Here is a 25046-nt window from a genome sequence, read left to right on the forward strand (position 1 = left end):
CTTATCTCTCTGTCACACACACACACACACACACACACACACACACACACACACACACACACACACACACACACACACACACACACACTTACTTCTCTTAAGGGAAGAAGAGCTCTGTGTTCTCTTTAAATCCCTCAGGTCCTACATTTTATTGCTCTAACAGTCCGCCTCCCTGAGGTTCCTGTCCAGACAAGCTATTTCAAACTTTGGTAGAGAAGCTGTTGGTTCACTCGCCTGGTTTGGAAGCGTCTGGGGGCAGGTCTCGCAGCCCTGTCTCCCGCCCCCCCTCCTCTCCCCGGTCCTGGCTGGTGGGCGACAAGGCAGACAAAGGTCCGTTTGTAACCTCCTTCCAGCACCTCCTCTCTTCTCCTTTTGCCCAAACTCACCCAGTGAGTTGGAGCATTTCAGAAGATTCCTCTGTCAAGAAGACCAAAGGAAAGGAGAAGAAAAAGGGTATGGACTTTTTTTCCTTAAGAATCATTTTATGTCATTGATTCTACTGCAAACTACTGCTATAGACTAGAGCAGAAGTGTATTTGTGTCTTGAGTCAGAAGAGAAGGACAGAGAGGCAGAGAGAGTCTCTGAAGAGGTGATGTGTGCACTTTGAGAAAGATGATGCTTTCCCAGGTTAGAGGAAAAGAATCAGATTAAAGGAGAATAGAAAATGTACATTCCTTAAAGGGAAAGGCATTTAATTGGGGACTTAAAAGGAGGCAGCTCCCTCACTGCTGCTCCTTGTTAAAGCCCCCGTCTGCCCTGAATCTGGCTCCAGCATTCCACCTCTCAGGACTACACGAGGGTGATGAAGTACACAAGTTCCTTTTCAATGCAGTAGCTGTTATCTCTGTATTCCTACTTTATGTAAAGTTTAATGGCAATGTCTAAGAAAGTGAATGTTTTCTGCTTTTAAAAATCCTGATTCCTTCTAGAAAAATGGTATCGATGACCTTAATTGCCAAGCAGAAATAGACACAGATGTAGAGGACAAATGTATGGATACCAAGGGGGAAAGGGGTGGGGTGGGAGGAGTTCGGAGATTGGGATTGACACATATATAACTATTGATACAATGTATAAAATAGACAACTGATGGGAATATACTGCATAGCACAGGGAACTCTACTTAATGCACTGTAATGTCCTAAATGGGAGGGAAACCCAAAAAGGAGGGGATATATGTATATGTATGGCTGATTCATTTTGCTGTGCAGTAGAAGCTAATACAACATTGTGAAGCAACTATACTCCAATAAAAATTTTTTAAAATCCTGATTCCTAAAAAGAAACTGGTATAAATGTGTGAGACAAAGAGGGAATTCATCCTTGGTGTCCCCACCGTGGAACACAACACAGTGTCTGTACTGCTGCAATACAGGGAACTCTTTTTCCCTTTGGGGCTTATAAAAATTCCTCTTTAAAATTCCTTGACTTAGTTACATAGACTGTGTAAAGCTCTCCCAAACGCTGGTCCTTTTATCCAGTGATGATGATTTCTCATGGCCAGGGAAATAGTTAAAATGATGCAAGCCTGCATATTCATATCATTCTCTGAGGTGCTTGAAGGCAGACCACCTTCAGGGAGGACGTGGACTTTGTTTTACCACTGATGAAGGTCTCTTGGGTACTGGGGCTGATCGTGTCTATTTTAAAGATGTTTGGAAGGCTTATCCACCTTCTACTACCACTTCTTTTCCTTTAACCTACACTGTGAGAAGTTTCACTGCAGCCCTCAGTCATTCTAATACAAAACTCTTCTGGTACAGAGAGTGGGAATTTTAAAAATAATAGTTATTTTCATCCACCAGGAAAGATGAATGGAAAAACACCACGACTGGATGGCAGTTTTAATCTCTTCCAACTATAATTTTGATATTTTAAATGTCAAGTTCTGAGCTGGAATTTTCATTTGTTTGTGCAGCCTTTGCTTCCTTCTGGCTGTGTTATGAAAGGAATCTGAAAATGGGCTGCCCTTTCTAACTCATCAACTCTGTTTCATCTCACTGCTCTTAATACCAGTTTCCAGAACTGGCATCAGCTGTCTGCATGAGCACTGCAGCATAAAGGCCTCAACGCTTTCACGACATAGCTGTGTTTTGGCCATTAAATGAGATACTTTTTCTTTTTAAGTCTCCACTTAACTCCAACCATTCAAAAGCCTGCTGGTGCCAAATACCCTCACACAACCAAAATTTGCAATGCCCGACCCATATGACGGTGACAATGATTTGTTGCTTAATTGGAAACATCTTGTTCATAGTTCTGTATCCTCTGCAGTGGTCTTTTAAAAATAATGCCACTATTGGGATATGAATGGTATCTTACAACATTAGTTAATTACATAAAATTGAATCCAAAAAAACCAGTTGGTAACTATCTAAAGATCTCTAGTTATTCCTTCAGATATTCAGTTTTTAGCCTTGTTTTCTGTTGTAATTTGGATGTACTTCAGGAGGAATTTTAAATGCATCTACTTCAACAGAAAGAGGGGAAAAAAACAGAGCAATTTGCTTCGAATTGGTCAAAGTCATTTCACTCTTGTTGGCACTTGAAAAATATATGGTCTTGATGGACTGCCAAGGATGAAGGTCGGTGTCTTTTAATGAAAAAACAAACCAATGTATCATGGTAACATACTGGTTCAGGCATTTCCCCACTTGCCAAATAATAGTTAAAGCTATTTATGTGCACTGAAGTAAAGGAAGAAGAGAAGACTTCAGTTCAGTTCAAACATGTAATTTATAAAGTGTTTAAAAAAAAAAAAAAAAGACTACCAGGGAGTTCTTGCCTGGTGTGGAACTTTCCATCCCAGTACGTGACTGAGGTGGACAAGAGACATCATTCTGTACTCTGGCCTGGACACAGCCAGGAAAAGCGCATGGTGTGGCAACATACCCACTTACTTCTCCAGCAATTTACTTGTTCCTTCCTTCAGCAAATGCTTTCTGAATGCTTCCTGTGAGCCCAGCCTGGAAGCAGGCCCCTGAGAGATGCAGGAGGAGAGGAAGGTACCCTGCTTGCCTTCTCGGTGCTGGCATCTCTTCCTCCAGTCCCCGTACATGGGCTGGTCCTGGTCTCCATCCCTCCCCTCTTCTCTTCCCACCCTGCACTCACTACCCTGCGGTCCCACAGCTATAAATACTATCGATAAATATCCCGATGACTCTCGAATTCATACTTCTGGCCCTGACTTCCAGACTCACATTCAACTGCCTACTCAGAATCTTCATTTCATGTCTGATAGGCATCTCAGATTAATTTGTCCAAATTCTTTTTTGTTTGTTTAAATTTGTATTGGAGTATAGTTGCTTTACAATGTTGTGTTAGTTTCTACTGTACAGCAAAATGAATCAGCTATACATATACATATATCCACTCTTTTTTGGATTTCCTTCCCATTTAGATCACCACAGAGTACTGAGTAGAGTTCCCTGTGTATACAGCAGGTTCTCATTAGTTATCTTCTTTATACATATTATCAACGCAAATCAGCCAAGAATGTTAAGGCCAAAAGGAAAAAAGTAAACTATATATGCAGCAATATATATATTTATTTTATTTCGTACCTGTGTGAGATGATATATGTACACTGAACTTATTGTGATAATAACTTCATGATGTATGTAAATCAAATCATTACGCTATATACCTTAAACTTCTACTGTGCCATTTGTCAATTATATCTCAATAAAACTGGAAGGAAAGAAAATTAACTTGTCCAAAAGTTTACCCTTAGATCCCCCCCGCTAGACCGACTCCTTGCAATTCATCCTCAGCTCATGTCAGTAAATGTCAGTACCATTCAGGTCAGAAACCTAAGAGTCATCCTGGATTCTTTCCCTCACCTCATTCTTCAATCAACTTCAACTTCTTTTTCTGACGTACCTCTCCCCCACCAGCACCCCCAAACATAAATGTTAGAGTTTCCCACTGTCCCTGGCCACCTCAATTTCTCCTTCTTAACACCCTCCCCAATGCACATCAAAAAGAAGCACACAAAATGTTAACAACAGCCCTCTCCATGTTGACACTCCAGTTGAATTTTATTCTATCTGTGCTTTTCTCTATTTTCCATGTTTAAACTATTACTTTTTTTTAGAAAAATTATTGATATTTTTCTAAAAAAATATATCCAACTAGGATTACAGCTCTCATTAGAACCATCCGATGGAAAGAAAGCATAAGACATTAATAGTCATGAAGTGAGCTTAAGAACAAACTACACTTCAATGCAGGAAATATAAGAATGGTAATACGAGGCCAAATTGTCTAAATGCATGACTTTGTCCAAAGGCCACAAGGAATAGACAAAATTAAGATAGATTACCAAAAATAAGAACATGATTACATAGTAAAAAAAACTCTGAAGATCAAAGCTCTAAAAGATAAGAAATATGCCAAAGACCTAAAATAACAGAAAAATTCTATCGCATTAGGGCAAAAAGATTAAAAAGAGCTTACAGCTCCCTTCCCAACTCCTCCCCATACACCCCACCTTCTGATAGAGAGGAATCTGGTGAGAGGGGTTAGAGAAAAGCCAGGTGATGTTTGTTGTTGAATCTTCTGATAAAGGTACACATACACAGAAACATATATATATATACACACACACATACACACACACCCATATATATATATATATTTTTTTTTTTTTGCGGTACGCGGGCCTCTCACTGTTGTGGCCTCTCCCGTTGCGGAGCACAGGCTCCGGACGTGCAGGCTCAGCGGCCATGGCTCACGGGCCCAGCCGCTCCGCGGCCTGTGGGATCTTCCCAGACCAGGGCATGAACCCGTGACCCCTGCATCGGCAGGCGGACTCTCAACCACTGTGCCACCAGGGAAGCCCGAAACATATATTTTTAAGTCAGGTATGAGCTAGTAGGCCAGAATAAATGCTAGTTTTGACAAAAAGCAAGCAAACAAAAGAAATTGGGAAGTACATTTTAAAGTCAAACTATTTAGAAAAAATTAAATACAATTAAATTAAAACAGTAGTACCTGATGACATGCAAATTTAAGGATTTGGTAGCTCACTAACCTCTTCCAGGCATAAATAGTTCTCTGCAACTAGATATTGAGTTTAGTAATCTGAGAAACTCCTACTTCCCTGGCTATAAGCATCTAAAGATTAGGATATATTATTTATTCTTTCACTAACATGCCAGGTACTGTTTAGCGTACTTGGATACATATCAGACAAAACCCTGCCTTCCTGGAGCTTACATTCAAGTTTGGGGAGACACAATAAGAATATTTTATAATAATTTAGAGGTTTATAAATGCCATGGAAAACCAGGGCAAGTAAGGCAGACTGAGAATCTGAAAGAGGAGATAGAGTTTTATTTTTTTAATTTAAAAAAATTTTAAATTGAAGTATAGTTAATTTACAATGTTGTGTTAGTTTCTGGTGTACAGCACATATATATTCTTTTTCAGAGTCTTTTCCATTATAGGTTATTATAAGGTATTGAATATAATTTCTTGTGCTATATGGTAAGTCTTTGTTTTTTATCTATTTTATATATTGTAGTATATATCTGTTAATTCCAAACTCCTAATTTGTCCCTCCCCCCGACCTTTCCCCTTTGAAAATCATAAGTTTGCTTTCTGTGTCTGTTTCTGTTTTGTAAATAAGTTCATTTGTATCATTTTTTTAGATTCCACATATAAGTGATATCCTATGATATTTGGCTTTCTCTGTCTGACTTACCTCACTTAGTATGATAATCCCTAGGTCTATCCATGTTGCTGCAAACGGCTTTATTTCATTCTTTTTTATGGCTGAGTAATATTCCATTGTATATCTGTGCCACACCTTCTTTATCCATTCCTCTGTTGATGGACACTTAGGGTGCTCCCATGTCTTGGCTGTTGTGAACAGCGCTGCAGTGAACATAGGGGTGCAGGTAAGTGGAGACAGAATTTTAAATAGGACAGTGGGGTAGGTGTTATTGAGGAGCAAAGGCTTGAAGAAGGTGAGGTAGTTAGATATGCAGATATCTGGAGGAAGAGCTTTCCAAGCAGAGGAAATAACCAGTGCAAAGGCCCTGAGGCAAGAATGCATATGGCATTTTTGAGGAACAGCTGGAACAGCTGGAACAGAAGAGTAGATGATTTCAGAGAGGTGATGGGGAGCCAGATCGCATATGGAGGTCACTGCAATGACTTTAGCTTTGACTCAAAGAAAGTGGAGTTGTTGGAAGAGGATGGGTTTAGTTATTGATATTTTCCTTAATTCCTTTGGTATTCCTGGCACTCTGGACAGTGCCTGGCATAAATGAAACACTAAAAAACATTTGTTAAGTGAAACTAAGTAAAAGCAGCTTGCTCCTGTTCTCCTCTCTCTCATGTGATTGCTGAATAGCTTGATCAGTGACCCGCACATTAGCACTATTCGCTCACTTCCCCACCTTCCCAGCAATGGCTGCTCTTCTCCTGAAAATCCTTGCTGGGTTGATGCTGGTCTGTGCAGAGGAAGTACAAGAAGATTTGGGCCTGAAGATTAGAGAGCGACTCTGGGCTACATTTCAGCAGCCTATTTCATCGAGGACAAAGTTTACAAGCACCATTGTAGAAGTAGGAAGGGCAGCCTAAATGAATGGCTCCTGTGCAACCATACTGGGTCTTATTTGTTGAATTCTGGGACAAATAGCCACTTACCCTATCTAAGAGATGCACATCAGAGGAACCATATTTCAATTTGGGGAAGGGAGAGTAGAAGAAGGGAGAAACATACTTCTGAGAATTTGGCTTGTGTTAAAATCAACAGAGTACCACACAGCTCATTTTCAGAATCTGTAAGATTTGGGTATCTGTCCTTCATATTCCTCCCAAAATAGCTACAAATAGTGAGAGTGATATAGAAAGCTTTACTTCTGCCCAAGATGCAGTAACAGGAACCAGATCTGCCCACTTCCTTGAAACAACAAAAAACAGCCAAAATATATGAAACCATCTTTGTCAAAACACTGGATTTCAAGCAAGGAAGAACACTGATTCTTGGGAGATGGGAAGCAAGTGACGTGAGCCCTACAATTTCCCCCAGTCTACTGCCTTGAGGGAACCCAGATAGAGTCCAGCCAACTCCCTGAGTTGTAGAAATGGGGCTGAGAGTCAGGGAGACCAAGGCAGCTGGAGACCACAGAACAGAGTGCCTGAGAGAGGAGAGATACACAGAGACAGAACCCTGGAGTCTGCAGAGGGCCCCACCCAAGTATTTGGCAGAAAATTGATTAGTGTATGCAAATGAGGGAACTATGGAAGCGGGGAGGGGAGGAGGACTGTCTGAAAGGATTAGAGAACAGAGTGCCTGGTACTCAAAAGGCCAGGAATACTCACAGAGAAGGAATGGCCTCAGTAGTGAGGAATAATTAGCCCTAGACTGAGAACAGATCTGGAACCACCTAACAAATCATCAAAGCAAGACTTGCAAGGATCAAACTGCTTCCGACTAACTTAGTTGCATCCCAAAACAAAGCACAAAAATACTTATAAGAATATAAAAATACCCAGCATCCAATAAGGCAAAATTATAAATTTCTGACATCCAATCAAAGATTACCAGGCATACAAAGAAGCAGGAAAACATAACTCATAATTAGAATAATCAATCGAGACCAACCCAGAACTGATACATGTTAGAATTAAAAAGCAACAATAAAACAGATATATTGGGCTTCCCTGGTGACGCAGTGGTTGAGAGTCTGCCTGCCGATGCAGGGGACACGGGTTCGTGCCCCGGTCTGGTAAGATCCCACATGCCGTGGAGCGGCTGGGTCCGTGAGCCATGGCCGCTGAGCCTGCGCGTCCAGAGCCTGTGCTCCGCAACGGGAGAGGCCACAACAGTGAGGGGCCCATGTACCGCAAACAAAAACAAAAACAAAAACAAAAACAGATATATCCTTAAGGTGCTGAAAGAAAAAAACTGCCAACCTATCATACTATAACCTGTTATACTATAACCTTTGTTCAAAAACAAAGGTGAAATAAAGACATTTTCAGACATACAAAAGCTGAAAGAATTCATCACCAGCCAACCTACATGATAAGAATATTAAAGGATATCCTTCAGGTATAGGGAAAATGATATCAAATGGAAATATGAATTTACACAAAGGAACGAAAAGCACTAGAAATAGAAACTGCATGGATAAACGTGTAATATTTTTTCTTGTTATTGAAATCCCTGAAGTTTAAATGACTGTTTAAATGAAATAATATACTTGGGGTTTATAGCATATACATAAAAAATATATAACAATAATAGCATAAAGGATGGGAGGAGAGAAATGTTAATATATTATTGTAAAGTTCTTATACTAATGTAAAGTATCATAATATCGTTTGAAGAAAGATAATGATAAGTAAAAATAGATAATATAAACCCTAAATCAATCATCAAAATAGCACAGTGAAGAATAACAGCTTATCAGCCAACAGAAGAAGTGAAATTATAAAAAAATTTCAGTTAATCCAAAAGAGCACATAAAAAGAGGGAAAAAGAAACAAAGAACAGATGGACCAAATAGAGAACAAATTATGACAGATTTAAATCTAACCATGTCAATAATCACATTAAATGTGAATGGTCTAAACACTCCCCTTAAAAGGCAGAGGTAGTCAGTTTAGATAAAAAAGCAAGACCAACCTACAGACTGCCAGTCTATAAGAAACACATTTGAAATACAAAGCCACAAAAAGTAAAAATAAAAGCATGGAAAAATATGTTCAGAGGTCAGAAGGTCCAATATTATTAAGATGCTAATACTCTCCAAATTTATCTATAGATTTAATGCAATCTCAACCAAAGTTCCAGCAGGCTTTTTCTGTAGAAATTGACAAGCCGATAACAAAATTCATAATAGACTGCAAAAAACCTAGAATTGCCAAAACAACTTTGTAAAAGAAGAACAAAGGTTCGAGGATAATTCTACCCAATTCCAAGAATTACAACAAAGCATCAGTAATCAAAACTGTAGTACTGGCATAAAAATAAACAAATAGATCAATGGAAAAGAACAGAGTCCAGAAACAGGCCCACACGTATATTAAAAAGTGATATTTGACAAAGATGCAAAGGCAATTCAGTGGAGAAACAATAGTCTTCTCAACTTATAGTGCTAAAACTATTGGACAACCATAGTTGAAAAAACAACCTAAAAAAGAATTTCAATCCATATGCAGTATATACAAAAAACAAAAAAAATTAATATGGACCACGAAACTAAATGTGAAACATAAAACTACAAAACTTTAGAAGAAAACATAGAAGAAACACTTTGTGACCTTCGGTAAGGCAATAATTTCTTAGCTATGACACCAAAAGCACATTCCATTAAAAAAATTGAGAAATTAGACTTCATTAATTTTAAGAACTTTTGCTTCTTTTAAAATCACTGTCAAGAAAGTGAAAAGGAAAGCCATGCATGAAGAGTAAATGTTTGCAAAACCTATTTATTAGGGCTTGATCTCATTAAAAGACCATGCCCTAATAAATAATATCTCTATTAGATATTATTATATCTAATAAAGAACTTGTGTCCAGAATATATAAAGAGCCCTCACAACTCAAGAACACAAGCCCAATTTTTTAAAATGGGAAAAGATTTGAACAGACAGTTCACCAAAGAAGATACACAGATGAACAAAAGCATATGAAAGGGGCTCAATACCATTAATCATTAAGGAAATACAACATAAAACAACCACGAGACAGCTATTAGAATGGCAAAAAATAAAAAAGACTGACCATACCAAGTGTTGGAGAGGACATGGACAAACTGGACTACTGGTGGAAATTTTAAATAGTACAACCACTTTGGAAAAACAATTTAGCAATTCCTTAAAACGTAAAACATACACCTACCAGCTATTCTACTCCTACGTGAATACTGAGAAAAATCTCCACAAGGTTCTGGCAGGTGGTGGGAAAGGAACCCTCTTGAAATATGTCAGAACATTCTGTTCTTCTTAACAAGGTCTGCCCTTGGGAGAAACTAGTGAACCAGAGCCTAATCAACTGGAGTATTATCAGAGCCCGACTGATCTGGGGTAAGGGAAATACCCAACTCCAGCCCACCTAGCCATCCTGTCCTACCTAAGGGGAGAGGAAAGAACTGAGACACATTTGTGAAGTTCGCAGCCCAGAAGCACAGTCTCACTAAAAGACCAAGCCCTAATTACAGGACCATGGAATGCTTCCTCTCCCTTCATATCTCACCACCACATAACCAAAGGCCTAGTTACAGCCGTTCCTTTTACCTGGTACATAGTATCTGGCTATCAAGAAAAATTTACAAGTCGTATCAAAGACAAATAGATAAAGCAAGCATGAGAACCAGACATGGAAGTGATGTTCGAATTATGAGACAAGGAACTTAAAACAACTGTGATTAAAGATGATGGACTGGAGTGGGGGGGATGCCCAATGCCACTTAAAATGTATACCATTACCAACAAGGTAGAACAAACTTACAAGCATTTTCCTGATACTAGATGGGGATTAGAAAGGGATATCCTATTTAAATGTATGTAGCATGCAAAATATTAAATGTAAATTAATGATACTATACCTATTACAGTAGAATTTTAAAATGCATAAAAACAACCCTGTGATTAATATGTTAAGGGGTCTAATGGATAAAGTGGACAGCATGAAATAACAGATGGGCAATGCCAGCAGAGAGATGGAAATCCTAAGAAAGAACCAAAAATAAATAGTAGAGATAAAAAGAACACTGTAACAGAAACGAAGAATGCCTTTGGTGGGCTTATTAGTAGACTGGACAAAGTTGAGGAAAGAATCTCTGAGCTTGAGGACTGGTCAATAGAATCCTTGAAAACTGAAAGTCTAAAAGAACAAACATTGAAAAAAAAGCAGAAACAGAACCTCCAAGGGCTGTGTGACAACTACAGAGGTGTAACACACGCATAACAAGAACACCAGGAGAAGAAAGAGAGGAAGGAACAGAAAAAATACTTGAAACAATAATGACTGATAATTTACTTAAATTAATTTCAGAAACCAAACCACAGACGCAGGAAATTCAGAGAACATCAAGTAGACCGTATGTCAAAAATCTACACATGGGGGCTTCCCTGGTGGTGCAGTGGTTGAGAGTCCACCTGCCAATGCAGGGGACGGGGGTTCGTGCCCTGGTCCGGGAAGATCCCACAGGCCGCGGAGCGGCTGGGTCTGTGAGCCATGGCCGCTGAGCCTGCGCGTCCGGAGCCAGTGCTCCACAACAGGAGAGGCCACAACATTGAGAGGCCTGCATACCACAAAAAAAAAAAAAAAAATCTACACATGGGGACATAATTTTCAAACTACAGAAAAACAAAGATAAAGAAAAGGTCCCTAGAAGATGCCAGAGGTGGAAAAATCACCTTACCTACAGAGGAACAAAGAAAAGAATTACATCCAACTTCTCAGAAACCGTGCAAACAAGAAGAGAGTGGAGTGAAATAAAGTGTTGAAAAAAAAATTACCAACCTAGAATTCTGTACTATGCAAAATTATCCTTCAAAAGTAAAGGAGAAATAAAGACTTTCTCAGACAAACAAAAATTGAGAGAATTCATAGCCAGTAAACCAGCCTTGTGAAAAATGTTAAAAGTTCTTTCAAGAGAAGGAAAATAATATAGGTTAGGAATTTGGATCTACATAAAGTAAAAGCACTGAATTAGAATAAGAGAAGGTAAAATAAACTTTTATTCTTCTTATTCTTAATTGATCTAAGAGGTAGCAGTTTGTTCAAAATAATAGCAACAATGTATTCAACTATCTATGTTATATGTGTATATAGATAAAGATATATATATGTATAGATATATATGCTTATGAATGGCAGCAATGATACAAGGAATGAGAGGAAGGAATTAGAATTATTTTATTATAAGGTACTCACATTACTGTACTGTGAAGTGTTATAATATTATTTGAAAGCAGAGTTCGGTTAGGTATAAATGAATACTGCAAACACTATGGCAACCACTGAAAAAGTAAAAAAGAAAAAGTATAACTAATACGTTAAGAAAGGGGAGAAATGGAATCATAGGAAATGCTCAATTGAAGCCAGAAAAGGAGGCAGAAAAAGAGTGGAAGAGAAAAATAGGAACAATAGCAATAAACAGAAAACAATAATAAGCATAGTAGATCCTAATCTAACTATATCAATGTCAATGTTGAACATCAATGATCTAAATGTACCAATTACAAGACAGAGGTTGTCAGAATGGATCAAAAAGCATGACCCTTACTGCTTCAGTGGAATATAGCAAAACCTTTCTAATATTTTGCTTACTTTAAAATATCTTCAAGTTCATTTCAAAAATCTCTGAAAATAAAACCTAGTATATTATTCTTTGAGAACACGTACACACATAATTTTATTTCTGATTTCAAAAATGATGACATGAATATTAGCTATCAGTAAATCAAATGTAACTTTAATCAATGAAAATGAGTTACCATTAGTATGTTAAAAGGATTTTAGATTTGCTTCATTTTATGAAGGATAGGTAGACCTATCTGAAATCATTATTTCATTTACATAAAATTAAAGATTTAATTAAAAGAATATAACCATAAAAAAAAGCATAACCCAACTATACGTTGTCTCACTTTAAATATAAATACACATATAGATCAAATGTAAATGGATGGAGAAAAATACATCATGCTAACAATAACCAAAAGAAAGCAGGAGGAACTATATTAATTTCATACAGCTCAAACATCAAAGAAAAGTTATCAGGGATAAAGAAGGGTATTACATAATGATAAAGGGGTCAATTCTCCAAGAATACAGAACAATTCTTAACAGATACTTGCCTAACAACAGTGTATCAGGTTACATGAGCTAATAACCAATACAACTGCAAGGAAAAGTAGATGAATCCACTATCATAGTTGGAGGTTTCAACACCCCTCCCTCAGAAATGGAGAGATCCAGCAGGCAGAAAATCAGAAAGGACATAGTTGGACTCAACAACACCACCAAGCAACTTGATATAATAGATATCTGTAGATCACTTCACCCAACAACAGTAGAATACACGTCTTTCTCAAGCTCACCTGCAACATTCACCTAGATAGACAACATTCTGAGCCATAAAACACATCTTACCTAATTTAAAAGAAGTCACACAAGGTCTGCTCTGAGACCACAGTGGAATTAAACTAGAAATCAATAACAGAAAGATAACTGGAAAACAGAAGAACATGTGGAGATTAAACACATTTCTAAATAACACATAGGTCAAAGAAGAAATCTTGAGAAATTTTAAAATATTTTGAATTTAATGAAAATGAAAACACAACTTACCAAATTTGGAGGATGCAGCAAAAGCAGTGCATAGAGGGAAATTTATGAAGGCAATGAATGCATATATTAGAAAAGAAGAGAGATCTAAAATCAATCATCTAAGTTTCTACCTTAGGAAACTAGAAAAAGAGCAAATTAAATTTGCTCCAAAGTAAGCAGAAGAAAAGAAATAGTAAGAATTAGAGCAGAAATCAATAAAATTGAAAACAGGAAATCAACACAGAAAATCAATGAAGCCATAAGATGGTTCTTTGAAAAGATCTATAAAACTAATAAGCCTCTAGCCAGGCTAACTAAGGGAAAAAAAGGAGAGGACACAAAATTACTAATATCTGAAATGAAAGAGGGGACATCACTACAGATCACATGGAAAGTGAAAGGATAATAAAGGAAAAGCCCACAAATTTGATAACCTAGATGAAATGAACCAATTCCTTGAAAGACACAATCTACCAAAATTCACACAGGAAGAAATACATAATGTGAGTAGATCTGTATCTACTAAAGAAATTGAATCAGTAATTAATAACCTCCCGAAACAGAAATCACCAGGCCCAGATGGGTTCCCTGGTGAATTCTATCAAACAGTTAGGAAACAAAGTATATCAAATCTCTACAATCTCTTTCAAAGCATAGAAGCATAGGGAATACTTCCTAACTCATTCTATGAAGCCAGCATTACCCTAATACCCAAACCAGCCAAAGACATCACAAGAAAAGAAAACTACAGACCAATATCTCTCATGAACATAGATGCAAAAATCCTCAACAAATTATTAGCAGACTGAATCCAAACAAGTATAAAAAGAATGATACACCAAAATCAAGTGGGATTTATCCCAGGTATGCAAGGCTGGTTCAACATTTGAAAGTCAATTAATGTAATCCATCACATTGACAGACTAAAAAAGAAAAATCACATGATCATATCAATAGATGCAGGAGAAGCATTTGATAAAATTTAAACTCAAGCATGATAAAAACTCTCAGTAAACTAAAAATAGAGGGGAATGTTCTCAACTTGATAAAGACTGTCTAAAGAAACCTTCAGGTAACATTATACTTAATGGTGGGAAACTTGAAGCTTTCCCGCTAACATCAGGTACAAGGTAAGGATGTTGACTCTCACAACTCCTTTTCAACATCATACTGGAAGTCCTTGCTAATGCAGTAAGGGAAGAAAAGGAAACAAAAAGTATACAGAGTGGGAAGGAAGACATAATACTCTCTTTGTTTGCAGATGACAGGTTGTCTATGTAGAAAATACAAAAGACTCAACAAAAAACTACTGGAACTAAATCATAGCAAAGTTGTAGGGTAGAAGGTTAATATATAAAAGTCAACTGCTTTCCTATCTACTAAAAATGAGTAAGTGGAGTTTCAAATTAAAAACACAGTATCATTTACATTAGCACCTTCCCAAAATGAAATACTTAGGTATAAATCTAACAAAATATATACAACGAGATCTGTATGAGGAAAAACTACAAAACTGTTGAACATAACCAAAGAACTAAATAAGTGGAAAGATATTCCATATTCCATGTTCATGGAGACAGGAAGACTCAATATTGTCAAGATGCCGGTTCTTCTCAACTTAATGTACAGATTCAATACAATCCCAATAAAAATCCCAGAAAGTTATTTTGTGGACATTGATAAACTGATTCTAAAGTTTATATGGAAAGGCAAAAGACCCAGAATAGCTGACACAATATTGAAAGAAAAGAACAAAGTTGGAGGACTGACACTACCTGACTTTAAGACTAACAATAAAGCTACAGTAATCAACACAGTGTGGTACTGGTGAAAGAATAGACAAATAGGTCAATGGAACAGAATAGAGAGCTCAGAAATAGAATTCTATAAATATAGTTAACTGATCTTTGACAAAAGAGCAAAAGCAATACAATGTGAAAGACAGTCTCTTCAACAAATGGTGCTGGAACAACCAGACATCCACATGGCCCAATATGAATATAAACACAGGCTTTACACCCTTCACAAGAAATTAACTCAAAATGGATCACAGACCTAAAAGTAAAGTACAAAACTCTAAAACTCCTAGAAGACAACATAGGACAAAATGTAGATGATCTTGGGTTTGGTGATGCCTTTTCAGACACAATACCAAAGACATGATATATGAAAAAATAATTAATAAGCTGAACTTCATTAAAATTAAAAACACCTGCTCTTTGAAAGAAAATATTAAGAGAATTAGAAGATAAGCCACAGACTTGGAGAAAATATGTGCAAAAGGCACATCTGCTGAAGGACTGTTATCCAAACTGTACAAAGAACACTTAAAATTCAACAATAAGCGAACAAACAACCTGACTTTAAAAATGGGCCAAAGATTTTAACAGACACTTCACCAAAGAAGATATACAGATGGCAAATAAGCATATGAAAAGATGCTCCACATCATATGTCATCAGGAAATGCAAATTAAAACAATGAGAGACCACTACTCACCTAGTAGAATGGCCAAAATCCACAACACTGACAACACCAAAAGCTGGTGAGAATATGGCATAACAGGAACTCTCATTCCTTGCTGGTGGGAATGCAAAATAATCCAGCCACTTTGGAAGACAGTTTGATGGTTTCTTACAAAACTAAACATAATCTTAGCATATAATCCAGCAATCATGCTCCTTTGTATTTATCCACAGAGGTTAAAAACATGTCCACATAAAAACCTGCATGAGGATGTTTACAGCAGCTTTATTCATAATTGGCAAAACTTGGAAGCCACCAAGATGTCCTTCAGTAGGTGAATGGATAAATAAACTGTGGTACATCCAGACAATGGAATATTATCTAGTGCTAAAAAATAAAGATAGCTCTGTCAAGCCATGAAAAGACATGGAGGAACTTTAAAAGCATATTACTAAATGAAAGAAGCCAGTATGAAAAGCTGACATACTGTGTGATTCATCCATAGGACATTATGGAAAAGGTGAAACTATGAAGACAATAAGAAGGACCAGTGGTTGCTGTGGGGCTGGGGGTTGGTGGGGAGAGATGAATAGGCAGAGCGCAGAGGACTTTTAGGGCAGTGAAAATACCATGTGTGATATTTAAATGATGGGTATAAGCCATTACACATTTGTCCAACCCATAGAATGTACAACACAAGGCATGAAACCGAAGGCCAACTATGGACTTGGGGTGATTCGGATGTGTCAATGTAGGGTCATCCTTGGTAAAATGTACCATGTGGTGACGGATGTTGATAACATGGGAGACTGTGCATGTGTGGGGCAGGGGGGTACGTGGGAATCTGCAGCTACCTTTCCATTTTATTGTAAGCCAAACTGCTCTAAAATAACTAAGTTTTTGTTTTTGAACCCACTGTCTTACCTAAAATAACTGACCTTTGAGGTGCATCTAATCACTGAAAACTTCATAGTAAAATTTCCTTTCAACAATATTGTTTTCTTTCATCGTACAATATACATATCTGTCTTCTTCCCTTTTTTTTTTTTTTGCGGTACGCAGGCCCCTCACTGCTGTGGCCTCTCCCACTGCGGAGCACAGGCTCCAGACGCACAGGCCCAGCGGCCATGGCTCACAGGCCTAGCCGCTCCGCGGCATGTGGGACCTTCCCGGGCCAGGGCACGAACTCGTGTCCCCTGCATTGGCAGGCGGACTCTCAACCACTGCGCCACCAGGGAAGCCCTCTTCCTCCCTTTTTAATACTCCAGAGGTAGGAAAGACACTTCAGCACCTGCCAACAAGATGAAATCTGAATGGCTGTGGAGTCTGATTCTGGTTCCTCCAACTATTTTGCTAGTCTTCCTTTACTACAAGAGCCTCCATTTTCTTCATGTTTAACATGGAAGCCAGAAAAACCTGATTCAATAGATAATGCATATTCTATAGTTGTATGCAGATACGATACTTAAAGTGTTATCTCCTGAAAGAGGAATTAGACTTGCGGTATGACCCCAAGAGTTCAAACTAGAACTGGTGGGTGGAAGCCACAGAAAAATATTTTCCAGTAAGGGAAACGTTAGAACTGTATCAGTGGAATATATGGATTTAGTCAACAATGAGTTTCCCATCACAGTAGGTGTTCAAGAACAGGGTAAATGCCTCTTATGGGGAATTCAAGCCTCTGTTTTCAACTGAGGCTAAAATGTAACCCATGTGGGAGAAGAGTTCACAATTACTAAAAATATGCAACAAAAATGGGTCCCCAAAGTAATTCTGAAAGTTTTAAAAACTTAACTATAAATATCTCTATAGAATATAATCTGTCAATGTCAGGATAACTGGGCTTTTTGTTTCTGTCAGGGTTGGACCCAGATTCTTGGACAATGTTGTTGGATATGCAAGGTCAAGAATCACTGTACACAATGATGTTATTTGTTCCAGAAATTTACTTGAGTTTTATCACCTTAAAAAGCAGTTTTTCTCTACTGAATATACTGAAAAAAATGACTTTGGGTCCTTAAAAACACAGATTCTGGCTCTTCCCACTATCTCCCTTCCCCCTCCCTCACATAACTCTCACTCAATATTTCTTTGTGGAGCTCAGGCATGTCATTTTTAACAAATATTCTAAGTGATTTTTATTGTAGGTGGTCATAAAACTGAACTTGAGAGACATTCAAAGAGAGTAGAAAAAATCAACGCCCACTCTTTCTATTCAAGAGTTTATGAGAATGCTGCAGGACTTTATGTTCAGATGAATTCCATCTTTAAACCAAACAAACAAACATATAAACACTGATACATTTTGTTTTTTCTTCTATCTCAGGGCCAAAAGCCAAAATGAAATTTATAGTACTTGCTGTCACCGTTGGACTAACTTTGCTGCTAGGAGTCCAAGCCATGCCTGCAAATCGCCTCTCTTGCTACAGAAAGATACTGAAAGATCGCAACTGTCACAATCTTCCAGAAGGAGTAGCTGACCTGACAAAGATTGATGTAAACATCCAGGATCACTTCTGGGATGGGAAGGGATGTGAGATGATCTGTTACTGCAACTTCAGTGAATTGCTCTGCTGCCCAAAGTAAGGAAATGCAATCACAAAACATATTGCTGTGAAGTGTATGTACAACAACTCTTTAAGACACCTTCATAATGAGTGTGCTAAAATTAATCACCCTTTTCAGTAAAACCCTGTTCAAATCTCAGCTATTTTTTAGGATCATCACCATATGTACCGAAATGAATGTTTTCATTTAAGAGACCGAGTCTGGCAGATTTTAGTAAAACTAAATGAGATACAGGAAATTAATAACACTCCAATCTATTAAATTCTAATTTTCCTATCTGATTTTTAATCACACACACACAAAAATCTGGTAGCTGAAGTCACCTTCAAGGCTGACATCTTAAACTAATTTGAAAACTAATAGAAGGCTTTAGATAAAAGATCCCAAACAGATCAAGTAACTGGATGGAAAAGTTTGGTAATGGTGAAAGAAAAACTTTCTAGCTCTATGTATGAGTTAACCAGAAATTAACTGAATAGAGACTGTCCACTGACTTGGAAAGTAGATGTATTTTAAGTATAATACAAAGGTAGATAAATAAATATTTATAGCTCTTGATTTTAAAATAATCTTCTCCTGGTTATTGAGGAAGCTCAAATACTATGATCTTGGCTACTTCATATTGAAATCAGCTTTTTCAAATTACTTTCAACATATCATCATATTTTTCATTTTTCTAAGAAATCTGTGAGCTAGAAAGGGCACATATAACCATCTTATCAAAGAAAGGTGTACAGAGGTAAAATGACCACTATCCCACTTAGCTAGCTAATATCAGCACTGAGACTAGAACACAGGTCTTCTGATTTGGCCTGGGTATTTTTTCTACCAAGCCAGTTGGTTCTTAAGTATGGTTCCCAGAACAGCAGCTTCAACATTACCTGAGTTCTTGTTAAAAACGTAGTTCATCCCTGGGCCCCAGACCAAAGCAACTGAATCAGAAACAATGGAGAGAAAGCACAGCAATTATGGCTTAAACCCTCCAAGTGATTGTGATGCAAAATAAAATTTGAGAATCACTTGATTAAACAATGATATCAAGAGCTCAAGTTAACTGATTCCATAAAATGATTTAACTTTTCCTACATAAATGAAACGCCATCTAATATTAAAATATCATGTTTACTTTTTTGTAAGACTTGAAACTAATTTATTGAAATGTACTTACTTTATGATATAATTTTGTGATTATCCATTGTTAATGGATGAGCTAGAAGTATGGATATATGAAAATAATTTCTATCTGAGTTTGGGTTACAGTTTTCCCAGTAGCAACAAATATCTAAGTATATTTCTTTTTTTTTTTTGCCTATAAACACAAATTTTATTTTGCCATTCTACTTTGCCAGTTGCATTGAATATAATTAAATACAGCACTGTATAAGTTTAAGGTGTACAGCACAATGAGTTGATATACATATACAGCTGACCCTTGAACAACACACGTTTGAATTGCATGGGTCCACTTATCCGTAAATTTCTTTCACTAAACATAATACATACCACAGTACTATCCCATCTATGGTTGGTTGAATCCTCGGATGTCGAACCACAGATATGGAGGACTGACTGTAAAGTTATGCACGGATTTTCCACTGCACAGAGGCTCAGAACCCCTTACCGCTGCATTGTTCAAGGGTCAACTGTATTGTGAAATGATTACCATAATAAGTTTAGTTAACACGAATCACCTCATATAGTTACAAATCTTTTTTCCTTGTGATAACCTGTAGGATCTATTCTCTTAGCAACTTTCAAATATATCATACAACAGTGTTAGCTACAGTCATCATGCTGTACATTGCATGCTAAGTATATTTCTAATGAGCCATAATCATAATACTACCTTGCACATATACACAATTTTATATTATACCGTGCATTTTTATTATACATCACCTTATGTGATCTTTCCAACAAGAGTGGATAGAGTTGAGTAGCTCAAAATTTCACCTTTCCCTATAAAACCTAGAAATTTACTTATTGACTTCCCAACCAATTTTTAATCTTCTGTTTCTTAGCTGTAGATTTAAACTTCATGGCCTATCCCCACCCATATCAGAGAAATGAATATTTTGGTATGCTTGTAAGGTTTTGAAATCACCCAATCTTTCCTTTTCTTTATAGACAAACGACAGCATAATGTCCATGGCAGATGGGGGAAAGTAGAAGAATTGATTACCTTCTTGGTCTTTGCTGCTCTTGTGGCAAAAGTCCTCCCACTCACTCTCTTTGTACTTTATTCACCTAAAAAGAATAGCCGTATCTGAAATCCTGGAAATCACCGTCCATTTCTTGCTCAGAAAAGTCTAACATGTATCTTAACTTTCAGCTGGATTTAATTCATGTTCTGCTCTCTTTCAGAGATGTCTTCTTTGGACCAAAGATCTCTTTCGTGATTCCTTGCAACAATCACTGAGAATCATCCTGTATTCCAGACAACACCATTCTTAATTCCCCACAAACCACAATCTAACAGTGTAGCTGTATTTCTGGTTCCTATGCAGTGCAATAAAGCACAGATTCTATAAATTCTTACTTGCCTAAGTAAACTTGTGTTAAATTAGCAGTAATAAAAATTCCATTTAATTTTTCTCTGTGGAAATTGTTTAAAATTTTTGACTAGAAAATTTTCATCTACAAGGTGTTCACTGTGCTCAGTAAAAGAATTCTGTCCCTCAGAGGAAGAGCCATAACCCTGGCTCAAAGATGGAGAATACTTTCAGTTCTTGACAGATCATGTATACTTAATGAAAAGAACCAGAGATAAATTGAGGTTCTCGGAAGGGAAACTAGAAGTTTTCTAGTAAGAGGGGGAAAAGGGAGCCAATATTTGAGTATATACTATGTATGCCAAGTACTTTAAGCACATTTGCATTTTGCTGTCTTAAAAAACCACAAAATCATCAAGATAAGTATTCTTAAACCCACTTTTCAGATGCTAACTCAAGTTTAAGGTATTTGCTAAAACTCAAGACAGACTTTGAAGACAGTTCCAGTTCCAAAACACTCACATAGTTGTATCCTTAAAACTATGCTACATACCCCTGACGTGTTCATTTTTCTTGGGAATAACAAAACACATTAAAAGAAACATGTAATGGATCAGAATTTAAAGTCACATGAATTTTAAAGGTAAATAAAACAGATGCCTTCAAAGATATTTTCTGGGTGTTAGAGGCAGTTTTGGACTATGCTCCACACCTTTGGAGGTGTGTACTGACGAGTAGCCAACAGAATTAATTTCAGAAAGTCCTTCATGCTATAAAAATTTATTAGATACTCGCTAAGTGCCAGCTGTTATTAAGATTTGGGGATGTAGTAATGAATAAGATGGACTTCTCCTCTTGGAACTTGTATTCTAACAAAACTGTAATCATTACAAATATTTATAAATGTGAAGCCTGCTGCTACAAAGGAGAAGTGTAGGGTGCTATACAAAGTACTGCTGTGGGGAAACGTTTGAGAAGCACCACACTTGTAGTAAATCTAGGAGATAACCATTTTGAGTTACAGTGACATTGTTTCACTGAAATACATCCTTGGAGGTCCCTGATCTGTTTCTCGAGACCACACCCAGAACAGTTTCAGTGTTCAATAGGTGTTACTGGGCTAAACAAAACAATTTTGAGGTAATCAGAATTCAGTTCCTCTTAAAAGCTGCAAAAACATAAGTCAGAACATGTTTTCAAATAGTATGACTTCTACAAAAAGGCATGAAGAAGTGGAATTGTTTTAAAAAAACTCAAATATATTGTTTTATCAACATAGTATATGATTTGATTGAGCTTTTTTTTCCTTCACTGAATTGACAGGTATTAAAGTCAAACTAACACAATAACAGAAGTCTTATATCCTTTCTGAAACAGTGCATAGAATAGGTAAATAAAGAAAATCACCAGTACATTTTCTACTTGGTATAGTCTCTCTTTGAGGGAGGAAAAAACCAAGGCAATTCAACAATGGCTTTTTACTAAATATTCCCTTACTACTGCACTCAAAACATGATGAGAAAAATAGTATTTGGAAAAAAGCTAAATATTTAATAAATGGAATTTTATAGATTATGACTATTCTTCATATTCTCTCCTTTCTGGAAATAACTTGTAATATCAAATTGCATTACATTCTTTTAGAAATGAATGCATTATAGAAGCACACACTGTTTTTTATGTAAATTACCAAATAAATGTAAAATGTGAATGTTCACACAATGTACCTTATACAACTTTTTCTGACTTGGTCAATATGTTTTACCAAATAAATATAAAAACATGAATGTTCACACAATTTACCTATGCAACCTTTTCTGACTTGATCAATATGTTTTTAAAAGCAAACATCTCATTCAGTCATTTAATGAATAGATCCTTATTTTTTTCAATAGCTTTTAGCTACAAGACAACTAAGCTTTTATTAAAAATGTACTATTGTGGTAAACACTGTGTTTCAACTGAACGAGGTAGGTACTATCACAATCCCTGTTCTATGGACAAAAATGCCAAGGCTTAGAGATTAAGTAGCTCATATTAAGTTACATTATCAGAGCAGTAAAGCCAGGTTTTGAATATGACAGTTTTCCTCTAGCATCTAGAGTCTTAACCACTGCTTTATTTAATAGCATCAGATAATCTATTTCCTTTTTAGGAAAGCAAACTTTTACTTGTATGCGACAAGTACATTTCAGATAGCTCATATATGTTAAATGCTTAAATGAATAACAATTTCTGTATTTTTATCTTTGACTTTCTATATTCTTGTTCTTACTATGAATTCCATGGTGCTGAGCACAAAGTTGACAGTAATACTTACTAATAGCTCATCTCTTCTTGATAAAATTTTTCTTTTCCTCATCATAATCCATAGGGACTCCTTGAATATTTTTGTTTACTGGGATTAGGTACTAATCCTAAAGGATTATTAGAGAATTGGAAGCAACATGGAGAAACAAAACAATGAGCAACAACTCTTAGAGGGAGAGGACAGGTAAGAACATTCACAGCTCATTCTGCAACCTTAACTTCCTTATAATTGCCCAGAAATATACATGAGTTCTTTCAATAATAAATTGTCTTAGCAAAGTATTATGACAGGTACTTTTAAAATGTAAATAATCTTACCAGTAAAATACTATGGGCTTTAAAATAATTTTCCCAAAAGGAAAAAATCATCAAATTCATATATTTCTAAATCATACTGCATTAACCACCTAAACCTAAATTTTTCTGTCAAAGAATTAAAGAGAAACTGATATTAGAAAAGTATAATAAATTAACATTGAATTAGCTTCCTCAATTTACTTCTATAGAATGGTATCACCAAAATGTGCTCAACTTGGTATAGTGGTATACCTGGAGAGAAATGCATGCCATACATGTAGCCAATACACTCTCAGAATTTTACAAATAAAAACCTATAGTAAATTTTCAATGAAAGAAGTGTATGTGATCTCCATTTCCAGAGTTTTAGAAGTCAGAACGTAAGTCTGTTGGGTACTATGGGTATAAAACTGACTTGATGTCTACTTTAAATATACATTAAAGGGAATACACACACATACAATACACACACACACAAACACATATATGATAATCTAGTAGCAATTAATATGATTGAGAACTATAGTTCACTATGTAGACTATAAATGCAACTGGGACATGATGCATATAGTAAACTAAAGTTTATAGTATCAGCTTTTAGCTACAAAGAAATATAAGAAATATCCTTCTTAGAGGAAAACATAGGCAGAACACTCTATGACATAAATCACAGCAAGGTCCTTTTTGACCCACCTCCTAGAGAAATGGAAATAAAAACAAAAGTAAACAAATGGGACCTAATGAAACTTAAAAGCTTTTGCGCAGCAAAGGAAACCATAAAGAAGACCAAAAGACAACCCTCAGAATGGGAGAAAATATTTGCAAATGAAGCAACGGACAAAGGATTAATCTCCAAAATTTATAAGCAGCTCATGCAGCTTAATAACAAAAAAACAAACAACCCAATCCAAAAATGGGCAGAAGACCTAAATAGACATTTCTCCAAAGAAGATATACAGAGTGCCAACAAACACATGAAAGAATGCTCAACATCACTAATCATTAGAGAAATGCAAATCAAAACTACAATGAGATATCATCTCACACCAGTCAGAATGGCCATCATCAAAAAATCTAGAAACAATAAATGCTGGAGAGGGTGTGGAGAAAAGGGAACCCTCTTACACTGTTGGTGGGAATGTAAATTGATACAGCCACTGTGGAGAACAGTATGGAGGTTCCTTAAAAAGCTACAAATAGAACTACCATATGACCCAGCAATCCCACTACTGGGCATATACCCTGAGAAAACCATAATTCAAAAAGAGTCATGTACCAAAATGTTCATTGCAGCTCTATTTACAATAGCCCAGAGATGGAAACAACCTAAGTGTCCATCATCGGATGAATGGATAAAGAAGATGTGGCACATATATACAATGGAATATTACTCAGCCATAAAAAGAGACGAAATTGAGCTATTTGTAATGAGGTGGATAGACCTAGAGTCTGTCATACAGAGTGAAGTAAGTCAGAAAGAGAGAGACAAATACCGTATGCTAACACATATATATGGAATTTAAAAAAAAAATGTCATGAAAAACCTAGGGGTGAAACAGGAATAAAGACACAGACTTACTAGAGAATGGACTTGAGGCTATGGGGAGGGGGA

At 36.7% G+C, this 25046-nt stretch overlaps 1 protein-coding gene across 1 annotated transcript; it reads left to right on the plus strand.

The window, feature by feature from the left end:
- The first annotated feature begins 205 nt into the window (after positions 1-205).
- Positions 206-20940, plus strand: SCRG1 (stimulator of chondrogenesis 1). Its single transcript, XM_067745355.1, has 3 exons — positions 206-453; positions 18094-18349; positions 20700-20940. The coding sequence occupies exons 2-3, from the start codon at positions 18108-18110 to the stop codon at positions 20752-20754; spliced, it is 297 nt and encodes a 98-aa protein (XP_067601456.1). The 5' UTR covers positions 206-453; positions 18094-18107; the 3' UTR covers positions 20755-20940.
- Positions 20941-25046: the final 4106 nt, after the last annotated feature.

Source organism: Pseudorca crassidens, chromosome 7 (genome assembly GCF_039906515.1).
Source record: "Pseudorca crassidens isolate mPseCra1 chromosome 7, mPseCra1.hap1, whole genome shotgun sequence".
Classification (NCBI taxonomy): Eukaryota; Metazoa; Chordata; class Mammalia; order Artiodactyla; family Delphinidae; genus Pseudorca; species Pseudorca crassidens.

Excerpts from the sequence above, each read along its gene's own strand:
- SCRG1 (XM_067745355.1), top strand. The coding sequence starts at position 18,108 with ATGAAATTTATAGTACTTGCTGTCACCGTTGGACTAACTTTGCTGCTA. Across the intron at positions 18,350-20,699 it reads GAATTGCTCTGCTGCCCAAA|AGATGTCTTCTTTGGACCAA; the intron begins GTAAGGAAATGC and ends GCTCTCTTTCAG.